General features: G+C 41.2%; 1 protein-coding gene across 2 annotated transcripts in view; it reads right to left on the bottom strand.

Annotated features, from left to right (window-relative positions):
- Window positions 1–9,988: 9,988 nt before the first annotated feature.
- Window positions 9,989–25,772, bottom strand: part of LOC137435670 (ral GTPase-activating protein subunit alpha-1) — a 532,061-nt gene continuing 516,277 nt past the window's right edge. Inside the window, exons 40-42 of one of the 2 annotated variants that reach the window (XM_068129617.2) lie at window positions 21,894–22,006; window positions 21,374–21,528; window positions 9,989–10,015 (exon numbers count right to left, since the gene is read on the bottom strand). In XM_068129617.2, the coding sequence (XP_067985718.2) occupies window positions 21,389–21,528; window positions 21,894–22,006 (253 nt within the window). In that variant the 3' untranslated portion in view covers window positions 9,989–10,015; window positions 21,374–21,388. Of the gene's footprint in view, window positions 10,016–20,828; window positions 21,529–21,893; window positions 22,007–25,772 lie in introns of those variants that run through there. The other variant, XM_068129616.2, reaches the window with a different exon arrangement.

The following is a 25,772-nucleotide window of genomic DNA, read 5'->3' on the forward strand; positions in this document are numbered from 1 at the left end:
ACCTCACCACCACGTTATTAAAAACACATAACCACCACGTTATTAAAAACACATCACCACCCCGTTATTAAAAACACATAACCACCACGTTATTAAAAACACATCACCACCACGTTATTAAAAACACCTCACCACCACGTTATTAAAAACACCTCACCAACACGTTATTAAAAAGACATAACCACCACGTTATTAAAAACACATAACCACCACGTTATTAAAAACACATAACCACCACGTTATTAAAAACACATCACCACCACGTTATTAAAAACACATAACCACCACGTTATTAAAAACACATCACCACCACGTTATTAAAAACACATAACCACCACGTTATTAAAAACACATCACCACCACGTTATTAAAAACACCTCACCACCACGTTATTAAAAACACCTCACCACCACGTTATTAAAAACACATAACCACCACGTTATTAAAAACACATAACCACCACGTTATTAAAAACACATAACCACCACGTTATTAAAAACACATCACCACCACGTTATTAAAAACACATAACCACCACGTTATTAAAAACATCACCACCACGTTATTAAAAACACATCACCACGTTATTAAAAACACATAACCACCACGTTATTAAAAACACCTCACCACCACTATATTAAAAACATCTCACCACCACGTTATTAAAAACATCTCACCACCACGTTATTAAAAACATCTCACCACCACGTTAGTAAAAACACCTCACCACCACGTTATTAAAAACATCTCACCACCACGTTATTAAAAACATCTCACCACCACGTAATTCAAAACACATCACCACCACGTTATTAAAAACATCTCACCACCACGTTATTAAAAACACCTCACCACCACTATATTAAAAACACCTCACCACCACGTTATTAAAAACACATAACCACCACGTTATTAAAAACACATAACCACCACGTTATTAAAAAAACATCACCACCACGTTATTAAAAACACATCACCACCACGTTATTAAAAACACATCACCACCACGTTATTAAAAACACCTCACCACCACGTTATTAAAAACACATAACCACCATGTTATTAAAAACACATCACCACCACGTTATTAAAAACATCACCACCACGTTATTAAAAACACCTCACCACCACGTTATTAAAAACACCTCACCACCACGTTATTAAAAACACCTCAACACCACGTTATTAAAAACACATCACCACCACGTTATTAAAAACACATCACCACCACGTTATTAAAAACACATCACCATCACGTTATTAAAAACACCTCACCACCACGTTATTAAAAACACCTCACCACCACGTTATTAAAAACACATAACCACCACGTTATTAAAACCACATAACCACCACGTTATTAAAAACACATCACCACTACGTTATTAAAAACACATCACCAGCACGTTATTAAAAACACATAACCACCATGTTATTAAAAACACCTCACCACCACTATATTAAAAACATCTCACCACCACGTTATTAAAAACATCTCACCACCACGTTATTAAAAACATCTCACCACCACGTTAGTAAAAACACCTCACCACCACGTTATTAAAAACATCTCACCACCATGTTATTAAAAACATCTCACCACCACGTAATTCAAAACACATCACCACCACGTTATTAAAAACACCTCACCACCACGTTATTAAAAACACCTCACCACCACTATATTAAAAACACCTCACCACCACGTTATTAAAAACACATAACCACCACGTTATTAAAAACACATAACCACCACGTTATTAAAAAAACATCACCACCACGTTATTAAAAACACATCACCACCACGTTATTAAAAACACCTCACCACCACGTTATTAAAAACACATAACCACCACGTTATTAAAAACACATAACCACCACGTTATTAAAAACACATCACCACCACGTTATTAAAAACACATCACCACCACGTTATTAAAAACACCTCACCACCACGTTATTAAAAACACATCACCACCACGTTATTAAAAACACATCACCACCACGTTATTAAAAACACATCACCACCACGTTATTAAAAACACCTCACCACCACGTTATTAAAAACACCTCACCACCACGTTATTAAAAACACCTCACCACCACGTTATTAAAAACACATAACCACCACGTTATTAAAAACACATCACCACCCCGTTATTAAAAACACATAACCACCACGTTATTAAAAACACATCACCACCACGTTATTAAAAACACCTCACCACCACGTTATTAAAAACACCTCACCAACACGTTATTAAAAAGACATAACCACCACGTTATTAAAAACACATAACCACCACGTTATTAAAAACACATAACCACCACGTTATTAAAAACACATCACCACCACGTTATTAAAAACACATAACCACCACGTTATTAAAAACACATCACCACCACGTTATTAAAAACACATCACCACCACGTTATTAAAAACATCACCACCACGTTATTAAAAACACATCACCACCACGTTATTAAAAACACCTCACCACCACGTTATTAAAAACACCTCACCACCTCGTTATTAAAAACACATAACCACCACGTTATTAAAAACACATCACCACCCCGTTATTAAAAACACATAACCACCACGTTATTAAAAACACATCACTACCACGTTATTAAAAACACATCACCACCACGTTATTAAAAACACCTCACCAACACGTTATTAAAAAGACATAACCACCACGTTATTAAAAACACATAACCACCACGTTATTAAAAACACATAACCACCACGTTATTAAAAACACATCACCACCACGTTATTAAAAACACATAACCACCACGTTATTAAAAACACATCACCACCACGTTATTAAAAACACATCACCACCACGTTATTAAAAACATCACCACCACGTTATTAAAAACACATCACCACCACGTTATTAAAAACACCTCACCACCACGTTATTAAAAACACATAACCACCACGTTATTAAAAACACATAACCACCACGTTATTAAAACCACATAACCACCACGTTATTAAAAACACATCACCACCACGTTATTAAAAACACATAACCACCACGTTATTAAAAACACATCACCACCACGTTATTAAAAACACATCACCACCACGTTATTAAAAACACATAACCACCACGTTATTAAAAACACCTCACCACCATGTAATTCAAAACACCTCACCACCACGTAATTCAAAACACCTCACCACCACGTAATTCAAAACACCTCACAACCACGTAATTCAAAACACCTCACTACCACATAATTCAAAACACCTCACCACCACGTAATTCAAAACACCTCACCACCACGTAATTCAAAACACCTCACAACCACGTAATTCAAAACACCTCACCACCACGTAATTCAAAACACCTCACCACCACGTTATTAAAAACACCTCACCACAACGTTATTAAAAACACCTCACCACCACGTTATTAAAAACACATAACCACCACGTTATTAAAAACACCTCACCACCACGTTATTTAAAACACCTCACCACCACGTTATTAAAAACACATCACCACCACGTTATTAAAAACACCTCACCACCACGTTATTAAAAACACCTCACCACCACGTTATTAAAAACACATAACCACCACGTTATTAAAAACACCTCACCACCACGTTATTAAAAACACCTCACCACCACGTTATTAAAAACACCTCACCACCACGTTATTAAAAACACCTCACCACCACGTTATTAAAAACACATCACCACCACGTTATTAAAAACACCTCACCACCACGTTATTAAAAACATCTCACCACCACGTAATTCAAAACACATCACCGCCACGTTATTAAAAACACATAACCACCACGTTATTAAAAACACCTCACCACCACGTTATTAAAAACACATAACCACCACGTTATTAAAAACACATAACCACCACGTTATTAAAAACACATCACCACCACGTTATTAAAAACACATAACCACCACGTTATTAAAAACACATCACCACCACGTTATTAAAAACACATAACCACCACGTTATCAAAAACACATCACCACCACGTTATTAAAAACACATAACCACCACGTTATTAAAAACACATCACCACCACGTTATTAAAAACACATCACCACCACGTTATTAAAAACACCTCACCACCACGTTATTAAAAACACCTCACCACCACGTTATTAAAAACACCTCAACACCACGTTATTAAAAACACATCACCACCACGTTATTAAAAACATCACCACCACGTTATTAAAAACACATCACCACCACGTTATTAAAAACACCTCACCACCACGTTATTAAAAACACCTCACCACCACGTTATTAAAAACACATCACCACCACGTTATTAAAAACACATCACCACCACGTTATTAAAAACACCTCACCACCACGTTATTAAAAACACCTCACCACCACGTTATTAAAAACACATAACCACCACGTTATTAAAAACACATCACCACCACGTTATTAAAAACACATCACCAAGACGTTATTAAAAACACCTCACCACCACGTTATTAAAAACAACTCACCACCACGTTATTAAAAACACCTCAACACCACGTTATTAAAAACACATCACCACCACGTTATTAAAAACACATCACCACCACGTTATTAAAAACACCTCACCACCACGTTATTAAAAACACCTCACCACCACGTTATTAAAAACACCTCACCACGTTATTAAAAACACCTCACCACCACGTTATTAAAAACATCTCACCACCACGTTATTAAAAACACACAACCACCACGTTATTAAAAACACCTCACCACCACGTTATTAAAAACACCTCACCACCACGTTATTAAAAACACCTCACCACCACGTTATTAAAAACACATAAACACCACGTTATTAAGAACACCTCACCACCACGTTATTAAAAACACCTCACCACCACGTTATTAAAAACACCTCACCACCACGTTATTAAAAACACATAACCACCACGTTATTAAAAACACATAACCACCACGTTATTAAAAACACATCACCACCACGTTATTAAAAACACATCACCACCACGTTATTAAAAACACATAACCACCACGTTATTAAAAACACCTCACCACCATGTAATTCAAAACACCTCACCACCACGTAATTCAAAACACCTCACCACCATGTAATTCAAAATACCTCACCACCACGTAATTCAAAACACCTCACCACCACGTAATTCAAAACACCTCACCACCACGTAATTCAAAACACCTCACCACCACATAATTCAAAACACCTCACCACCACGTAATTCAAAACACCTCACCACCACGTAATTCAAAACACCTCAACACCACGTAATTCAAAACACCTCACCACCAAGTAATTCAAAACACCTCACGGCCACGTAATTCAAAACCTCACCACCATGTAATTCAAAACACCTCACCACCACATAATTCAAAACACCTCACCACCACGTTATTAAAAACACCTCACCACCACGTTATTAAAAACACATCACCACCACGTTATTAAAAACACCTCACCACCACGTTATTAAAAACACCTCACCACCACGTTATTAAAAACACCTCACCACCACGTTATTAAAAACACCTCACCACCACGTTATTAAAAACACATAAACACCACGTTATTAAAAACACCTTACCACCACGTTATTAAAAACACCTCACCACCACGTTATTAAAAACACCTCACCACCACGTTATTAAAAACACATAACCACCACGTTATTAAAAACACATAACCACCACGTTATTAAAAACACATCACCACCACGTTATTAAAAACACATCACCACCACGTTATTAAAAACACATCACCACCACGTTATTAAAAACACATAACCACCACGTTATTAAAAACACCTCACCACCATGTAATTCAAAACACCTCACCACCACGTAATTCAAAACACCTCACCACCATGTAATTCAAAACACCTCACCACCACGTAATTCAAAACACCTCACCACCACGTAATTCAAAACACCTCACCACCACGTAATTCAAAACACCTCACCACCACGTAATTCAAAACACCTCAACACCACATAATTCAAAACACCTCACCACCACGTAATTCAAAACACCTCACCACCACGTAATTCAAAACACCTCACCACCAAGTAATTCAAAACACCTCACCGCCACGTAATTCAAAACACCTCACCACCGTGTAATTCAAAACACCTCACCACCAGGTAATTCAAAACACCTCACCACCACGTTATTAAAAACACCTCACCACCACGTTATTAAAAACACATCACCACCACGTTATTAAAAACACCTCACCACCACGTTATTAAAAACACATCACCACCACGTTATTAAAAACACATAACCACCACGTTATTAAAAACACCTCACCACCACGTTATTAAAAACACCTCACCACCACGTTATTAAAAACACCTCACCACCACGTTATTAAAAACACCTCACCACCACGTTATTAAAAACACCTCACCACCACGTTATTAAAAACACATAACCACCACGTTATTAAAAACACATAACCACCACGTTATTAAAAACACATCACCACCACGTTATTAAAAACACATCACCGCCACGTTATTAAAAACACATAACCACCACGTTATTAAAAACATATCACCACCACGTTATTATAAACACCTCACCACCACGTTATTAAAAACACCTCACCACCACGTTATTAAAAACACCTCACCACCACGTTATTAAAAACACATAACCACCACGTTATTAAAAACACATAACCACCACGTTATTAAAAACGCATCACCACCACGTTATTAAAAACACATCACCACCACGTTATTAAAAACACATCACCACCACGCTATTAAAAACACATAACCACCACGTTATTAAAAACACCTCACCACCATGTAATTCAAAACACCTCACCACCACATAATTCAAAACACCTCACCACCATGTAATTCAAAACACCTCACCACCACGTAATTCAAAACACCTCACCACCACGTAATTCAAAACACCTCACCACCAAGTAATTCAAAACACCTCACCACCAAGTAATTCAAAACACCTCACCACCATGTAATTCAAAACACCTCACCACCATGTAATTCAAAACACACCTCACCACCATGTAATTCAAAACACCTCACCACCACGTAATTCAAAACACCTCACCACCACGTAATTCAAAACACCTCACCACCATGTAATTCAAAACACCTCACCACCACGTAATTCAAAACACCTCACCACCAAGTAATTCAAAACACCTCACCACCACGTAATTCAAAACACCTCACCACCATGTAATTCAAAACACCTCACCACCATGTAATTCAAAACACCTCACCACCACGTAATTCAAAACACCTCACCACCACGTAATTCAAAACACCTCACCACCACGTAATTCAAAACACCTCACCACCACGTAATTCAAAACACCTCACCACCACGTAATTCAAAACACCTCACCACCACGTAATTCAAAACACCTCACCACCACGTAATTCAAAACACCTCACCACCACGTAATTCAAAACACCTCACCACCACATAATTCAAAACACCTCACCACCACGTAATTTAAAACACCTCACCACCACGTAATTCAAAACATCTCACCACCACGTAATTCAAAACACATCACCACCACGTTATTAAAAACACCTCACCACCACGTAATTTAAAACACCTTACCACCACGTAATTCAAAACACCTTACCACCACGTAATTTAAAACACCTTACCACCACGTAATTTAAAACACCTTACCACCACGTAATTTAAAACCTTACCACCACTTAATTCAAAACATCTCACCACCACGTAATTCAAAACACCTTACCACCACTTAATTCAAAACATCTCACCACCACGTAATTCAAAACACCTTACCACCACTTAATTCAAAACATCTCACCACCACGTAATTCAAAACACCTTACCACCACGTAATTTAAAACACCTTACCACCACGTAATTTAAAACACCTTACCACCACGTAATTCAAAACACCTTACCACCACGTAATTTAAAACACCTTACCACCACGTAATTTAAAACACCTTACCACCACGTAATTTAAAACACCTCACCACCACATAATTTAAAACATGTCCACCATGTTGTGATCCAAAACACCTCACCACGACGTAATTCAAAACACCTCAGCACCACAGAAACAAAAGTTTGAGGGAGTAGTTCAGTGACAACACAGACACTGCCCAGATATGTAGATATATAGAGAGATGACTGGTTCTGAGTTGCTGTGTTGTCATGGTTTACACCAATCATCATGCAAACAATTATTTTGCACAAATTTATTTGTAGTGTTTGTGATATTACATTTTATAAACAATTGAAGTTGAAGATTAAAAAAAAAAAAAAAGGTTAAAATAAAATAAAATTGTTTTTTCAAACAAATTCAAGAAAAATACCCTTCGGACACACACACGAGAGAGATAGGTGCACATCAGAAGTTCGTTACGATTTCATAAAAGTTTGAGGGAGTAGTTCAGTGGCAAGACAAGACAAGACAGACACTGCACAGATATCAGAGGGTACGCTCGTACTCTCTATGTGGGGATTGCCTTTTTAATTTAGCATAAATTTTTTTATTCACTTTATATATACATATACATCTTCAAATTCTTGTCTTCTCTGTGAGCCATTAACTATACTGGGTTGACCACACAGCAAACCTGGCCTCCAAAAATGCACACACAGAGTGGGAATCCTCCGTCACTCTAAGAGTCATTCCTTGATAAATTATAATTCCTCACTGCCTGGAAGAATTTTGTCTGTAGATCAATGGAGTACTGCTTTACTATTTGGGATGGACTTCACCCTTCCCTCATCATGTCTGTCTCTTCTGGATTGTATGGAATCCAAAGCACTCAATATTATTGGCATCTCCCACAATGAAGAACAATTACATCACAGGCAGGTGTGACATCTCTGCTTTTATCGTTTCTTCTCTGGTGTAGCTGCTGCTGCTCTAAGGTCTGAAACGCTCCTCAGTTTTTCCAGTGTGCACGTTTTCTTTCAGTAATCCCATCGACTATATAAGAGAGATGTGTCTGTGTCGCCATTTTTCTCAGAGATGGCTGAACGGATCTTCGTCAAACTTTCAGAGGTTCGTCAGTGAGTTCCTGGGAGTGTTTTAGTCAAAAAAAAAAAAAAAATCGTTTTTTTTTGGAGTTAAAAAATAATAAAAATCGCTCGATTGTGCCTAAGCTTTTTAAAATTAATGGCAGTTATATACAAGTACACATTCGCATAAATAAATACAAAACAAATTCACCAGGCATTTGAATATAAATAAATCAAACAATTCCGGAAGTGTACGAAGTTGGTAGTACGGCTTAATCCTCCTCCTCTTCAGCATCACACTTAACTCAGAAACGTGATGAACGCCACATTCATCCCATTCACCCACCAGCATATATATATGAACCCCCTTCCTCTCCTGCCTCCCCTTTCCCCATCTCCTCCCCTTCACCCCTCCCTCCCCCTACCCCCTCTCCTCCCCCTTGTCCCCCCTCCCCTTTCCCCCTTCTCCCCTCCCCTCCCGCCGCCCAGCAACGCCGGGTACTTCTGCTAGTCCGAGATAAATTCCAAAATCCAGGCTCAATCCACACCTCCACTCTTTTCTGGTGTTTGTGGAACCATCTTCCTGAAGCCGTTCAAATCCAATCCTTCCTCCCTGGATTGAAGTAGCAGTGCACTACATGTCATCTGTCACCCCCATCTCATGTCATCTCTCATTCCTACCCTAAATCTGTTTTACCCCAATTAACCCCACCTAACCCAGCTTTCCTACTTGCAGCTTGCAGTGTGCCCCTCCCCTCGTTATGCTTCCATGAGTCTTGATCTTAAAAAGACAAAGAAACGTCCACCAGCAACCAATTCTTGCAAATTCATCTTCCGGCTTAACACCCTCACAATGGTCGGAACACACATTTATACCTCTGCCTGCATGTGAAACACCTGGATGACAGTATATATGTGGATCCACATTGCAACCCAAGGTAGACAGCGTAGAGGTTAGTGTGCACACCTCCAGGACATCCTGCCAGCACAAGCAAGTAGAATAGCAACTTGGTTATTAAAGGATTGCATTTATTAGTTTCATCTCTACTCACGCAGTGGGATAACCATGGCATAAAATCAAGTCAAAAAACAATCACATAAAGTGCACTTTTTGTTTATTGTTTTTCAGCAAATGAAATAATAAACACAATTGTCCGAAACAAGGAAAACAATAGTGCGATTACAGGACAATGGAATTATGAAAAGAAAAACATACGTATTTGGAACATTTTAAAAATATATTCCTTTTGAGAACTTGGTGAACAAATCAAACTGGTGTTATTATTTCCAATAACCGAAATACCGCTCGAGACATATTCAAACATCTCTGGGATTGAGATGCTCCATAATCCAAGAAAGGCCAAAGTTTGGAATTTATCGGATCATCGTGAGAACGTTCAACACGGTCTGCTTTGCATTAATGACATCACTTCCGAAGATGTAATAATGATGTACAGGATGACAAATTAATTAATTAATCTGATAAATATGGACGGCCGAAAGGATCATTTGAAACAAACTCGCAGCATGCGCTTCATGCTTTTGCTGTGGGAACACCTCATGAGGATTCTGCCTTTGCTACATTGAATCATGTGTGTATGTGTGTGTGTATGTGTGTGTGTATGTATGTACACTCCAGGGCAAAAATAAAAATAAAAACACTTTTCGAGTTTGGAGCCATAGATAGCAAGTTTGGAGCCATAGATAGCAAGTTTGGAGCCATAGATAGCAAGTTTGGAGCCATAGATAGCAAGTTTGGAGCCATAGATAGCAAGTTTGGAGCCATAGATAGCAAGTTTGGAGCCATAGATAGCAAGTTTGGAGCCATAGATAGCAAGTTTGGAGCCATAGATAGCAAGGTTGGAGCCAAAGATAGCAAGTTTGGAGTTTGGAGCCATAGATAGCAAGTTTGGAGTTTGGAGCCATAGATAGCAAGTTTGGAGCCATAGATAGCAAGTTTGGAGCCATAGATAGCAAGTTTGGAGCCATAGATAGCAAGCTTGGAGTTTGGAGCCATAGATAGCAAGTTTGGGGTCATAGATAGCAAGTTTGGAGCCATAGATAGCAAGTTTGGAGCCATAGATAGCAAGTTTGGAGCCATAGATAGCAAGTTTGGAGTTTGGAGCCATAGATAGCAAGTTTGGAGCCATAGATAGCAAGTTTGGAGTTTGGAGTTTGGAGCCATAGATAGCAAGTTTGGAGCCATAGATAGCAAGTTTGGAGCCATAGATAGCAAGTTTGGAGTTTGGAGCCATAGATAGCAAGTTTGGAGCCATAGATAGCAAGTTTGGAGCCATAGATAGCAAGTTTGGAGCCATAGATAGCAAGTTTGGAGCCATAGATAGCAAGTTTGGAGTTTGGAGCCATATATAGCAAGTTTGGAGCCATAGATAGCAAGTTTGGAGCCATAGATAGCAAGTTTGGAGCCATAGATAGCAAGTTTGGAGCCATAGATAGCAAGTTTGGAGTTTGGAGCCATAGATAGCAAGTTTGGAGCCATAGATAGCAAGTTTGGAATTTGGAGTTTGGAGCCATAGATAGCAAGTTTGGAGCCATAGATAGCAAGTTTGGAGCCATAGATAGCAAGTTTGGAGTTTGGAGCCATAGATAGCAAGTTTGGAGCCATAGATAGCAAGTTTGGAGCCATAGATAGCAAGTTTGGAGCCATAGATAGCAAGTTTGGAGCCATAGATAGCAAGTTTGGAGCCATAGATAGCAAGTTTGGAGCCATAGATAGCAAGTTTGGAGCCATAGATAGCAAGTTTGGAGCCATAGATAGCAAGTTTGGAGTTTGGAGCCATACTGTGGTACATATTCCGTTTTAGATTACCCATGGTACAGTATCTAAAAGCCCTCTGCGTGGTTTACAGCAATTTTTCATTAAAAAAATTCGTGTTTCAAGAAGTTTTTTTTTTTTTAAAGAGAAAATGACGACATTTCTGTATTTTTGCCTTTTATCTTTAAAATTATGAAATATCTCAGGTAAGACAAAACAGATTAAAATGTTACACATAAGAAAGGAAGATAAGACTTTGTCTGCTGGTCTTGAGTTATTCTATGTCACAAAAAAGGATTTTTTTTTTAAACTGTTCGAAGTACGCTTTGAAAGATGTGCAATGCATTTTTAGGGTGTCGTCATGTTTTTAGTGCCTAAATTGCTCTAATTTATGATTTGTACAGTTAGTGTAGGTAATGTTTTTTGTGTTTCAATTTAGAATTGCCTCCAAAGTAAGAGAAATGGGGATATTAATAATCGAATTGATCATCTTGGTCGAGCGGGCAAGACACGTTCTGAAATCCACAACTCCTGAAGAAGAAGAACATCCCCAATTATCTACCTACCATGAAGAAAATAGGCCCACAGTTCCAGAAGGCAGGTTCTACTGCACTACAAGTAAAGATGACAGGCAACTGAAATTCATGGTTCTCCAGGAAAGAAAGAAAAGCCTGTAGAAACTATCAGAGGAGTTCAGAACTGCTGAAAACAAGACTGTTTCCAGAAAGACCATCACAAGATGGTTTTGCCTCAAGAAGATGAGCTAAGAGAAGCGTCTATTATCGAAGAAAAATATTCAGGACAGATTTCACTTTTTGGCTGAATATGGGAACTGTGATTCAGATTGGTTTCAGAGAGTTCTGTGGAGTGATGATGAATCAGGATTTCAGATTTGCAGTGACGCCCCAGAATGTTCCCTTCACAGATCTGGTGACAGATTCAACCCCGAGTGCATTTCAACACCTGCGAAGCATGGAGGATGTGGAATCATGGTCTGGGGTGCATTTTAGTCTGCTGGTGTTGGTGAGCTGATATGGTGTGGACAGTCAATTACTGCCAAGGAATACCAGAAAATATTAGAGAAAGGATTACTTCCCAGCCTCCAACAGCTATTTCCTGGAGGGAAAAGCAAATAAGTCATTTTTCAACAAGATAATGCCCCGGCCCATGCTGCAAAAGCCTCCAAAAAGTAGTTGGAGAAAAAGTCCCTGAAACTTATATTCTGGCCTGGTCAGAGTCCCGATTTGGACCCCATTGAGAATCTTTGGGCCGATATTCAGCACAAACTTATTGGAAGGAAATTTGCAAATTCTGATCAACTTTGGTAAGCTGCCAAACATGAATGGGACAATAATGACATTTATTGGTGCAAGAAGTTTTGTGAAAATTTGATCAAAATTCTGGATTATTTTAAGAAGCTAAGGCACAAGCTATTCCACACTGATTTGTGTAGTTATTTGTGCATGTTCTCGTGTTTTGGTGGTTTTTTTAATGTATGGTAAAATCGTTGTGACAAAAAATGCTAAAAAATTAACTCGGCTCATTTTTTTGTCCGTGGAATGTATGTATGTATGAATGTATGTATGTATGTATGTATGTACGTATGTATGTATGTATGTATGTATGTATGTATGTATGTATGTATGAATGTATGTATGTATGTATGTATGTATGTACGTATGTATGTATGTATGTATGTATGTATGTATGTATGCATGTATGTATGTATGTATGTATGTATGTATGTATGTATGCATGTAAGAACAAAGTTCAGCACTTGATAAGCAGCAATCATAAAAATACACCACTGGATTGGTGTCTGCTCGCTGATGAGACAAAACTAGGTGGCAACCACCAGCACGTCGATAGCGTTCTGCCAGTGGTGCAGTCTAAGAGCACATAAAAATGTTTCCTGTCTTGACAAAAGGCTGAAATGCAAGAAAAGGCAATGCTAACAATGAAGACTCAGGAATGTGATTATTGATCATCTATCAAACCCACATATTCTAAAATGGTTCACAGTTGTAGAAAAGTGCAAACGTGACCAAATCTGAGGGATATCATAAAGCTCGAAAGATGCCAAAAGGGAAATTTGACAAATGACAACTGAAAGCGACACAAGATGTTGGTTTTATTGTTTGTTTTATTTGTTAAGCAAAGTGCAAACTCATCGGTGAGCATGCAGGTATGGTCGGGTCGAATCTGAGAACTTTTGTGAGCACCTCACTGCGGCACGGATTGGCAGGTGCGGGGCACGAGCACCATTTGCTTCCTCTCAAATGGAATCCTGGAGTTGAGCATCACGGTTACACACAATTATAAATAATCACATTAAATCTTATTTTTGAAAAAATAAACGATCGGTACAGCAAGACTTATATACTTTACAAATATGATGGCTCGTTTAACTTAAGATTGACGACATGCGTCTTTCAGAAAGATCACAATGAACGGGAGTCGACGAGCCCAAAACGGGAAATCTTAAAGAATTCAAATTGCATCAAGTTTTCAGACCAACTTTGTCGGTACTTTGCGGTGAGTTGGTGAGCAGGTTGGTACAGCGACCTTGGCATACGACGCGACAGCAAGGGGACGGGGAGTCATCGTAAAGTTCAAAATTACAATGATGAGGTCCATCTTTAACCCTTTGAGCACGGATGACGTCCAGTGCCGCAACCCGCGAAAAAGTTTTGTGTACGGATGACGTAACTATACGTCATCGACTATACCTATAAATAGATCGTCAGTACGTGGTTGTACGTAATAACCTTTAGAGTACGTGGTTGAATTCCCGTACCAAAATGCCAAATTAATCCCAGCCGGGGGTATTTTTATCAAAAAAAATCCCATACTCAAAGGGTTAAAACATTCTGTAAATAGCCCCTTACACATTAAAACATTCTGTAAATAGCCCCTTACACATTAAAACTTTCTGTAAATAGCCCCTTACAAATGAAAACTTTCTGTAAATGGCCCTTGCAAATTAAAACTTTCTGTAAATGGCCCTTACACATTAAAACTTTCTGTAAATGGGCCCTTGCAAATTTTTTTTTTTTTTTTTTTTGTATACTGAATCGAGGCTCGTGAAAGACCTAACATTTATTTCACAAACAAATCAACCAGACAAACAAAATATATAAAAAGAGGGAGCGGAAGACAAGATGGGGAGAGAAGGGGAAGCACACAAACACAACATTTGAGAGCAGGGAGATGTGTGGGAGGGAGAGGGCTTGGGGGGAGGAGGCGTGGGAATGGGGGGGGGGGGGGGTGGGAGAAGTATAAAACACAAGGTCACCAAGTACATCCACGACAGAAGTTGGTATTTCAAAAAAGTGGATTTGGGGTGAAATTAGCGGGGGTAGAAAAGATCAAGGTTTTGGATTGGGGAAGATAAGAGATGGTGGTGAACAGCTGTTTTAAAGACCTGGAGGGAGGAGTGGGATTGAAGAGAGTGAGGGAGTTTGTTCCAGAGGCGGGAGAAAAGAGGAATGAAGGAGGGAAGGTGAGCAGACAGTCTTGATTTTGGCAGTTTAACCATGAGAGGGTTGCAGGCAGATCTTGTGCGACCTGTAGGAATATTTGGGGGACAGAGCCCAGAGAGAGCTGGGGGGGTAAGGCCAGAGAGGAGTCGGTAGAAGACGGAAAGACCACCAACATGCCTGCGGCGAGTGAGTGAAAGGCCCTTGGAGTTAGCTTCATCGCGGGAGATTCCAATGATTCTGAACGCTTTGGTTTCAACAGCGTGAAGCCGAGCTAGATGTCAGGCAGGAGCACCAGCCCAGAGGGGAGAGCAGTATTCCATTGAGCTGCGGATGAAAGCCTTGTATGTGGTGAGGAGCTCAGGTGTGCCAAGGAAGGACTTCGCACGACGGAGGATGCCCAGTCGGCGACTGCCTTTGGAGGCCAGATTTGAAATGTGGTTTTCCCAGGAAAGATCATGGCAGATAGTGAGACCCAAAAGCTTGAGTGACAGAACTTCTTGGAGAGGATTATTCAGAAAGTGGATGGGAGGGTTGTCCAGTCGGTCTTTTCGGAGAGACATCGTAAGAGTGTGAGATTTGTCAGGATTTGAAAGACATGTTCCACTTGTTTGCCCAGTCTGTGATTTTGTCCAGGTCTGCAGAAAATGAGGAGGCTGCAGACTGCCAATCTGAGGGATGAGGAATGGAGCGACAGAGAGTAGAGTCATCAGCAAAGAGATAGAGAGGATTTTCAAGAGAGTCAGAGAGATCATTCATGAAGACCAGAAAAAGCACAGGGCCCAGAACACTGCCTTGGGGAACTCCAGCCTGAACAGGAAGAGGAGATGAGAGAAACCCATTCAGGGCCACACATTGACTACGACTAGAGAGGAAGTCCGCCAGCCATGCGTGGAGATTTCCATGGATACCAAAGGAGGAGAGTTCGGTGAGCAGAGTGGGGTGCCAGACCGTATCGAAGGCACATGATATGTCAAGGGAGACAGCTTCTAATTCCCTGTTTAGCATTGAGGACCTCCATCCATTGTTGAGAAAGCAGAAGCAGCATGTCCAGAGTAGAGTGACCAGGTCTGAAACCAAATTGATGATCAGAGATCAAGCCATTGGAGAAGAGGAAAGATTTCATATCTGAAGCAATGATGGATTCCATTACTTTGCTGATAATTGGGAGAAGGCTGATTGGTCTGTAGTTGCTAGGATCTGTTTTTGCACCTTTTTTGTGCAAAGCGGTGATGTTGGCTGATTTCCAAGCAGATGGCAAATGACCTTGAGCAAAAGAGAGGGTGAAGAGAACAGAGAGAGGGAGTGAAAGAGCGGAAGAACAGGATTTTAGGACCCGTGGGCTGATGCCGCCAGGTCCAGTTGCAGAATCAAAGTCGAGGGTTGACAGAAACTTTTCCACCTTGTCAGTAGGAAAGGACGCAGAGTCCAGGAGCAGCTGGGTACGACTGGGTACGGTGGGTACAGAGAGGGATGGGTTTGGGACACAAGATTTAGAGGCAAACACGGAGTTGAGGCATTCAGCTTTTTCATGTGCGGAGTCAGCCGTGTAGCCATTTGAGGTGAGGGATGGGATGGGTGGGGAACAAACACCAGAAACAGATTTGACCAGACGCCACCAGGATTTGGACGAGGGAGACAGATAAGAGAGTTCGGTCTTGAGAATGGAGAGATATTGTTTCCTGGCTCCCCTGAGGGTGGACACACACTTGTTTCGGGCTTTGTGAAAGGAAATGAGATTTCTTTCCGTTGGATTTGCTTTCCAGGAGACGAAAGCAAGTTGTTTCTGGGCAAAAGCCTCACCACAAGATTCAGTGTACCATGGACGGGAGGAAGGGTAAGACAACTGAAGACGAGATGGGATAAATCTGTGCATGAGAGAGAGCAGTTTGTTTTGGAAGAATTCCCAGGAAGAATTGATGTCAGAGGCGGTGGAGATGGGCGACCAGTCCAGATGATTGATGGCTGCTTGAAGACTGTGCCAGTTGGCCTGAGTGAAATGCCAGACTCGTCGACGCTGAGGAGGCTCTCTGAGAATGGTCAGAGAGATGTCCACTTTAACAAGCACATGATCAGATGAGCCGATAGGAGCAGAAGAGCAGCAGACATTTTCAGGGAAGTTAGTCATAACCAAGTCCAGAAGAGAGGATGCTCCGTTGACTGAGATACGGGTCGGGAAATTGACAGATTGCGTCAGTTCCAGTGAGTCGCAGAAGTCCTTTGCTGAAGAGCCATGGATGGTGAGAGAGGGACCCACACCCAGCCAACTGGCAAGGTGACAATTGAAATCACCACATATGAGGAAGAGAGAGTTGGGATGAGTAGATAGAAGTTGGTCCATATTATTGGACAGCGAGATGTAGATGGAGTCATCACTGTTTGGTGGACGGTACAACACACATATGAACAAAAGGTGGGAGCGAAGGGGAAGCCGTAGCCAAAGGTATTCCTGGGGGTGAGGTGGACAGAGGGCAGTGCAGGGCGAGTGAGGAAGAGAGTTTTTTAAATAAAGATAGCAACCCAACCTCCAGGACGAGGCTCAGGTATATCATACCGGAGGAGGGAGTAACCTGGGAGAGATACCACGGAATCAGAGACATCATAAAGGAGGAAAGTTTCTGTTAAGCAGATCACGTCTGGTTTGTCAGAAGCAACCTGTATGGAGAGATCAGTCAAGTTTGAGCGAAGGCCCCGGATGTTGAGGTCCATACCGTTAATTAAGAGGAAGGGGGAGCATCGGAAAAAGAACAGGGGGGTGGGGGGTGGGGGGGGTAGGGTAATAAGAGGTAGGGAGAGCTGTTGAAGGTGTGTCAGAGATTTCAGAATAGCTTGGAGAAAGGGAAGAATGGGGCGGACAAAAGCTTTGATGGTGATTGGGTGAGGCACAGTGAGGTGTTATTTGAGGAGGGGGTAGAGCGAGGCAGAAGGTTGGGAGAGATGAAGGTGAAAGTTGGAAGGGGGAAGAAGCGGGGAGGACACTTTGAGGAGGAAGGGTGAGAGGGGAGTCTCGGAGCGGAGGAGCGAAGGAGAGTCTCGGAGGGGAGGGGTGTGGGGGGAGTTTAGGAGGGAAGGGGCAAGGGGGGAGATTTGAAAGGCATGGGTGATGGGGAAGATTTGGAGGGGAGGGGCAAGGGGGAAGATTTGAAAGAGATGGGTGATGGGGAAGATTTGGAGGGGAGGGGCAAGGGGGTAGATTTGGAGGGGAGGGATGATGGGGAAGTTTTGGAGGGGAGGGGTGATGGGGAAGTTTTGGAGGGAAGGGGTGATGGGGCAGATTTGGAGGGGAGGGGCAAGGGGGAAGATTTGAAAGGGATGGGTGATGGGGAAGATTTGGAGGGGAGGGGCAAGGGGGAATATTTGAAAGAGATGGGTGATGGGGAAGATTTGGAAGGGAGGGGCAAGGGGGTAGATTTGGAGGGGAGGGGTGATGGGGAAGTTTTGAAGGGGAGGGGTGATGGGGAAGATTTGGAGGGGAGGGGTGAGATTGGATTTTGAAAAGTGGACGATTAATGGGAAACGAACATTTATTGCAAAATGAGTTTCTTGAGACCTTCGAGTCAAAAATACGTTTGAGGACGCTGAAGGAGGGGTGGAGTGCAGGAGAGTTTCGGGAATGTAGAAAAAAGGAACTGCAAGAGATGGATTTTTTTTTTGGAATGAATAGATTTGGTGAGCAAGTCGAAACCATCCTTTTATAGAAATTATATCATTTTATTTTATAGAAAATTAAAACATTCTGTAAATGGCCCCTTGTAAATTAAAACATTCTGTAAATGGGCCCTTGCACATTTAAATTCTGTAAACACCACTTAACCCTTTGAGTACGGATGACGTCCAGTGCCGCAAACCCGCAAAAAAGTTTTGTGTGCGGATGATGTTACTACACGTCATTGACTGTCCATTCGAAGGTACCGCAAAAACTGCTGAACCAATCGCAACGATATTTTGGGTGGGTAATCCTGGGATCTCCAGGAGTAAAATAGGCTATTTAGTTTTTCCAATTTCAGCTTTGGTCTACAGCATTCTCAGGTTTGGACTCCCGCATGACACTCACGTTCGCATAACGTTCATTGTGACGATGTTTTCATTATGACGATGTTGTTTTCCCGGGTGCCGCACAAACCGCTGCACCGATCGCTGCACAGCTGTACTGATCGGACTCTGTGACCTCGGACAAAGACCTTTTATAAGGACACGGGTTGAATCCCTGCTTGAGAGAATTCCAACCCCCTCCCCGCCATCACGGCCGTCTCTCCAACTCACAATCCCACGAGATATTCTGAAAGAACGACCCAAAACCAATACAAACATAATTAAACATCATTCGTATATAAACATCATTAAAAGTAAATAATGACCTCGGCCAAAGTTCAAACGATGTTTAATCTCTACATGAGAGAATTCCACATAGCTATTTGGGTGGTGTATACACTAACAGATCGCTGTCTCCATCGATCTTGCCAAGGCCATAACACCTATTGGCTCAAAATCCTTTTAACTGTTGATTTGGTAGTTTTTACAATGAAGGAAACACGTATCGGGAGTGCATACGACATAGCGATTGTGAATGTGACAGCTCTGAGGCGTCTTTCGCTTCGCATCGCAGTGACGGTGAGCACAAATATGGTGACTGTAAGATTAAAATCTGGCTTCAAGCCCCCTCACCACCCAAAGCCTTCAACCAGACATATTAAAACGCTCCTCCCCCTTCATTCCCATTCTTCAAAGCAAAGCGGTAAAAATTGTTGCATCACCATTATATATGACGAGCAACGTACCCACCCTAAGGGCGGGGCTTCGATTTGGAGGCGCGATTTATATAAACATCCGTTAAATATCACACACAAATCATCAAAATCGAAACAGTATTTTTAGAATGTCAATAAAAAAAACGACATCACTGTTCATATCGGAAAATATTATTCCATCATGTTTCAAATCGTGATATCAACTGTACGTGTTTCTTTCAGAAAAAAAATGGAATGATATGTCAAAACTTTATGTCAAAAGGAACTTTTATCAGCAATGTCGTCTATCCTGAAGTTCTAAGCTGAAGAAGAGGTACAAAATCATTTTAAAAAATTCCCTAGACAAAAGCGTACAGTTGATATCACGATTTGAAACACGATGGAATAATATTTACCGATATGAATAGTGATGTGGCTTTTATTGAAATTCTAAAGATACTGTTTAGATTTTGATGATTTGTGTGTGATATGATTCATCGGATGTTTATATGAATCGTTTAAAATAAAAAAGCCTTCAATTTCTGATATTTTACCTTTTCATTTGGGCCTCCTAATTGAAGCCCCGCCCATAGGGCGGGTACCGTTGCTGGTACCTATAAATAGATCGTCAGTACGTGGTTGTATTCCCGTACCAAAATGCCAAATTAATCCCCTACCGGGGGTATTTTTATATATAAAAAAAATCCTGTACTCAAAGGGTTAAGGCAGCTTTTGGTGTTGGTCCTGTTTTCAAGCAATAACGCAGTACAGGAGTGTAAAGTTACTAACTGGTTGTAAAGAAATGATTCATATCTTTAAAGAAAACTTCATATGAAGAGATTGTGTTTTGGAACGCAAAACTGTACTCTTTAAAATCAACTGCTAAATACACTTCCCTTGTTCCTTTTCACAATTAAGAACTTTTCAGTTATAAAATAGAGCAGGGGTTCTTGAAATGACACGGCTTGGGAGATAACAATTTGAAAATTCCCACTTATAAGATATTAAGACTTGGTACACAACTTCTGCAATTCCAAATGAGATGTTCAAACATTTGAAACATTATAGCTACATTGTTTTCTATAAAAATTCTAAAGTCCAAAACGTATTTGAGGTCTCTGAGGGATGCAGGTATATCCGTTACGTGTTCCATCCCAGGTATCGAAACGGCGATTAAAAGTCTCGGCGATTAAATCTCGGTATCGAAACGGCGATTAAAAGATTAAAAGTCTTTACTTTTACTTAAAAGTAAAAGATGGCAGAAACAATCAGAAATAGGCACTTGTGGATCATAAAACAGGCACAAACATCTCTCTGACAGTTAATCAATAATACGGTAATTGACAAGGCCACACCAGCCTGGACCGTTGTTATGGCTTGGAAATTGCGCTGGCAAAGCGATGCGGGCGATGCGTGCGGCGGAACTTCACACCAGCCTGGAAGGCCAATGGATTCGACTCGGGTTCCTCCCTGGTACTTTCCCCGAACACACATGTTGCAGCTGCAGCCCCTGCCGAGTACAGCAACACGCCATTGCTCCTCATTTAAACAAAAAATGTATTCTCAGTGGTTTCTGACTTTACATTACTACTGTGTACCCTCAGTTCACTGTCTTATACTTTTGAAATAGCAAAACAAATTTTCATTTCCTTTGCAATTTTTGGGGCATGAGGAATAAGGAATATTGATCCTGGAGTTTGGTTCATGTCGACGTGCGTGTTGGATCATTTTCATGCATACGCTTCGTCGAATGCCACGAGTGCTACACAATAACTTTGTGATCTATATTCTATTGCAGAACAGTTCTACACACGAGTGTCTGATATTCCCCACCCTTGCTTACTGAGACTATTATTAGACAACCCAAAAGTGTACCTGACTGTTTTTCCAACGTGGGGTTGAAGACTTGGACAGAGAACTCTTCAAACGTAGAGGGCTTGCAATGGTGCCTGGCTGCCGCTTCCACATAAGAAGCACGCTCTTCATAGCTGTCGTCCACTCTGTCAAGATCCAACCTTCAACATTCTTGTGTCCTTCACCTCTCCCATTGCCCGTTAATATAATTAGAAGTGTGCACAGTGTACTTCGTTCAGTGTAAATGTTTGTTATTTGTTGAATGACTCCTTTGGTTGTTGTAAATCATAACAAGCGCAGGAAGACAATGACATTGGAGGGAAAGCTCAAGAGTGAGGCCGTCATTTCCAGAAAAAGAATGACCACACTGTGGTCACATCTTGCAACAAAATCCGGTAACAGGCGATTGGGAAACGCACATTTAATGTGTTATTAAAAGATTAACTCAACACCTCTCATCCATGTCAGCCTCCACACAGTTATATCAGAACGAGCTGATTCATCACACCGTCACCCATTGCTTAAGCCCAATATGGGGTCATTCAAAAATTACATAACACTATTTTTTGTAATTATTTGTGTAATGTAATGCTTGATCACCGTGCGTTCACATATACCATGCATTCTGACGGGCTTGATTAATTCTTACTATTATTCAACTTACGATTGGATTTTTTGGGGTTCCTCATCGTCCATAACACTCAACCCAAACAAAACCAATAAAAATCTGACGCAACAAATCGGGAAGTGTATAATCAGCTAAGGCCTGCAGGCCTAATGTGTTCGGCCCACCAGAAAACCAAAATGGTAGCCATATCATCCCAGCTTGGTGCTATGGTGGGTGGAGTCAAGCGACAGATGTGGGTGTGGTCCGGCAGCTGTCCGACCAATGGACGCACATTTCAAAAATCGACCACTAACAGGAACCACAACAACAACAACAACAACAACAAAAATAACAAGTACAGATACATTCCAAGTACACCAACACCCATGCCAAATAAATAACATCCAGTGTGCGGCACTCCTGGGGCGCCTTTCACACCCGGCAATACCGCCGTGCAGCAAATAGAGACGGTATTGGGATGGAGAGGTGTACAATAATTGATTGATTAATTGCATAATAAAATCAATAAATAATAATCGTAAAATAAATTCTCAACCACCAGTAGCATACCTCAACCACCAGTGTTTCATCCGAAGCTGTAACTTTTTCAAAATTAATTCAATAAATTATGAATCGAAAAAATTAAATAATTAATCGATTAATTGATTAATCGATATATCAAAAATATCCTTTATAGCCACATCACTTGATCACTGTTGTGTCCAAATATCAGCTTCCAAACTCAAACGGTGCCTGAGATATTGCCCAGATGAGAAAGAAAATAAATAAGTATTTAATTAATCGATAATAATAATTGTTTATCTGCTTATTTTCATATTTTTGTTTAGCAATCCCAATTAATTGATTAATCAAAAAACAAAAATATTCCGTTTTTGCCAAAGTACTTGCTCACTATTGTGCCGAAATTTCAGACTACTGAAATCATCCATCAAAGGATGGCTGAGATATCGCCCGGAAAAAGGACAAACAAACAAGCAAGAAAACAACGGGAGTGAAAACTGAGTACTCCCTTTCAGCGCGCGTCATTGCCGAACCCCCTTTGGTGCCCGGCAATGACGTTATGTATCGCCTGGAGATGGCATAGGAAAGGTGCGGTGTACAACAACAAACCAGGGTGAAAACTGAGTACTCCCTTTCAGCGCGTGTCATTGCCGAGCCCCCTTTGGTGCCCAGCAATGACGATTTGCAATGCCTGGAGATGGCATAGGAAAGGTGCGGTGTACAACAACCAACCAGAGTGAAAACTGAGTACTCCCTTTCAGCGCGTGTCATTGCCGAGCCCCCTCCGGTGCCCGGCGATGCCGTCATGTAGCGCCTGGAGATGGCATAGCAAAGGTAAAAATATTTACTCCACACCTTGGCATAATTCCACAGATGAACAAACATGAACCCGGAAAGGCAGAGGTCTCCACAAATAAATTGTATGCTTTGAAATTTGTTTAAGTTGGAATAATTCTGTAAACAACATGTTTGAACAGGCAAGTAATCATTTAAATTGATTCCCAACAGTACGTGCAGAACGCTAATGTCGTTACAAAAGGAAACTCGATCAGAGAGTATAAAGTGCTTGTTCTCGGCACCTGTTTGGCATCCGACACACACATTTCCCTACATGTATGTCCTTGTATGATTACATTTTGTAATAAATTACAGCACAAACACAAATTTAAACAAAAACGACTCAACATAAATGTCTTTAACGGAGCTAAACAAACCCTCCAATCCATGCATCTGACATACTTTTCTACCTTCAGTAAAAAGTCATGTCACTGGTTATTTTTGTTTAGCAATCCCAATCGAAGACTATCCACCGGACAGCCAGCACATCTGGGTCGACCTGATCCATGGGCCTATCCTGAGCGGAAGTGCATTTCAAAAAGGAAAAGTCTGTCATTTTCACCCTCGCTTCTCTTCGCCACTGGTGGCTCACGACCCCCACCGATCGAACAGCACGTGACGCGCTGGGCCGGGCAAGGCAAGCGAGGCCCGTGACAAATTGTTGAAAAGGCCGCGAGCGGAGCCCGAGGCAGCTGAGGCCTTGTTCCGCGTCCCATGCAGACCTCGCTCCCTGGTGGCCTACCCGCAATAACCCCGTGCCACACCACGGTCGCTCGTATGCATGAACGGCAAAGATAACAGAGCTCCCTGATGGCCTTGTCGGTCTCCAAGGTGGCCGCCTAATGGCCCAAGCAGGGATGCAAAATGGCGTGTGCTCGCATTTTGAATATTCAACAAGGGGCAGCGGGAGTTCAACTTGCTGGGAAATAGGCATACACGTTTAATTAATTCTTCACCGACCATATAAGTGTTCTTACATCGCATATTACCACGCGGGTAGCATTACAAAATGCACTTCAGCAAATGCAATCTGTTTCCTTTGAATATATCTATGCCCACATCGTTTAAAAGGCAATGCACCTGTAGTAATTGCATTGTGCTTCAGACACCTGCATACAAGGACTAATTTTATGTCAAACAACAAGCATCCAAATCAGACGAATCTGGTGCGTTCATGTCCCCGACAAGATGTGGACGCGCACAGATTGTCTTGCATTTTAATGCAACGAGGAAATTGTCCTTCAATAAGAGAGTGTGAAAGTCATTGTGCTTCAGTTCAATGTGGACGGAGAATCTAAAGATGGAGAAATTTCTGTGAAGTTGATTAGAGCAAACAAGGGGGTGAGCGACCTGCGCAACATGACCCACAGCACCTGTTCCCGTTTTATGTATCTTAGAAAAAAATGTACAAAATGACATTACAGACAACAGTCTTTCATCCTCCCCTGATATGTTGAAATATCTATTATACATTATAACGTTTAGAAGAAAAGATTTTGGTTTTATGACACTTGATGTCAACATTTCCAAATCAATGATGCCATCCACACGTATGATTTCCTCTCTGCTAACAAACACTCCCATCCCTATCAACATATCGTATTTCTGGTACTTATATGTCATGACATCGGCTGCCTTCACAATAAATAAAGATACGCCCATTTCCAACAATGGCAGAGCTAACTAGAACAACACTCGGTCGGGCTCATATGGTAGGGCACATACGGTAGGGCACATATGGTAGGGCGCATATGGTAGCGCGCACTCGGTAGGGCGCATATTGTAGGGCGCATACGGTAGAGCGCATATGGTAGGGCACATACGGTAGGGCGCATACGGTAGAGCGCATACGGTAGACCGCATACGGTAGACCACATACGTTAGAGCGCATATGGTACAGCGCATACGGTGGAGCGCACATGGTAGGGCACATA

Source organism: Myxine glutinosa, chromosome 9, assembly GCF_964187855.1.
Source record: "Myxine glutinosa chromosome 9, kmMyxGlut1.1, whole genome shotgun sequence".
Taxonomy (NCBI): domain Eukaryota; kingdom Metazoa; phylum Chordata; class Myxini; order Myxiniformes; family Myxinidae; genus Myxine; species Myxine glutinosa.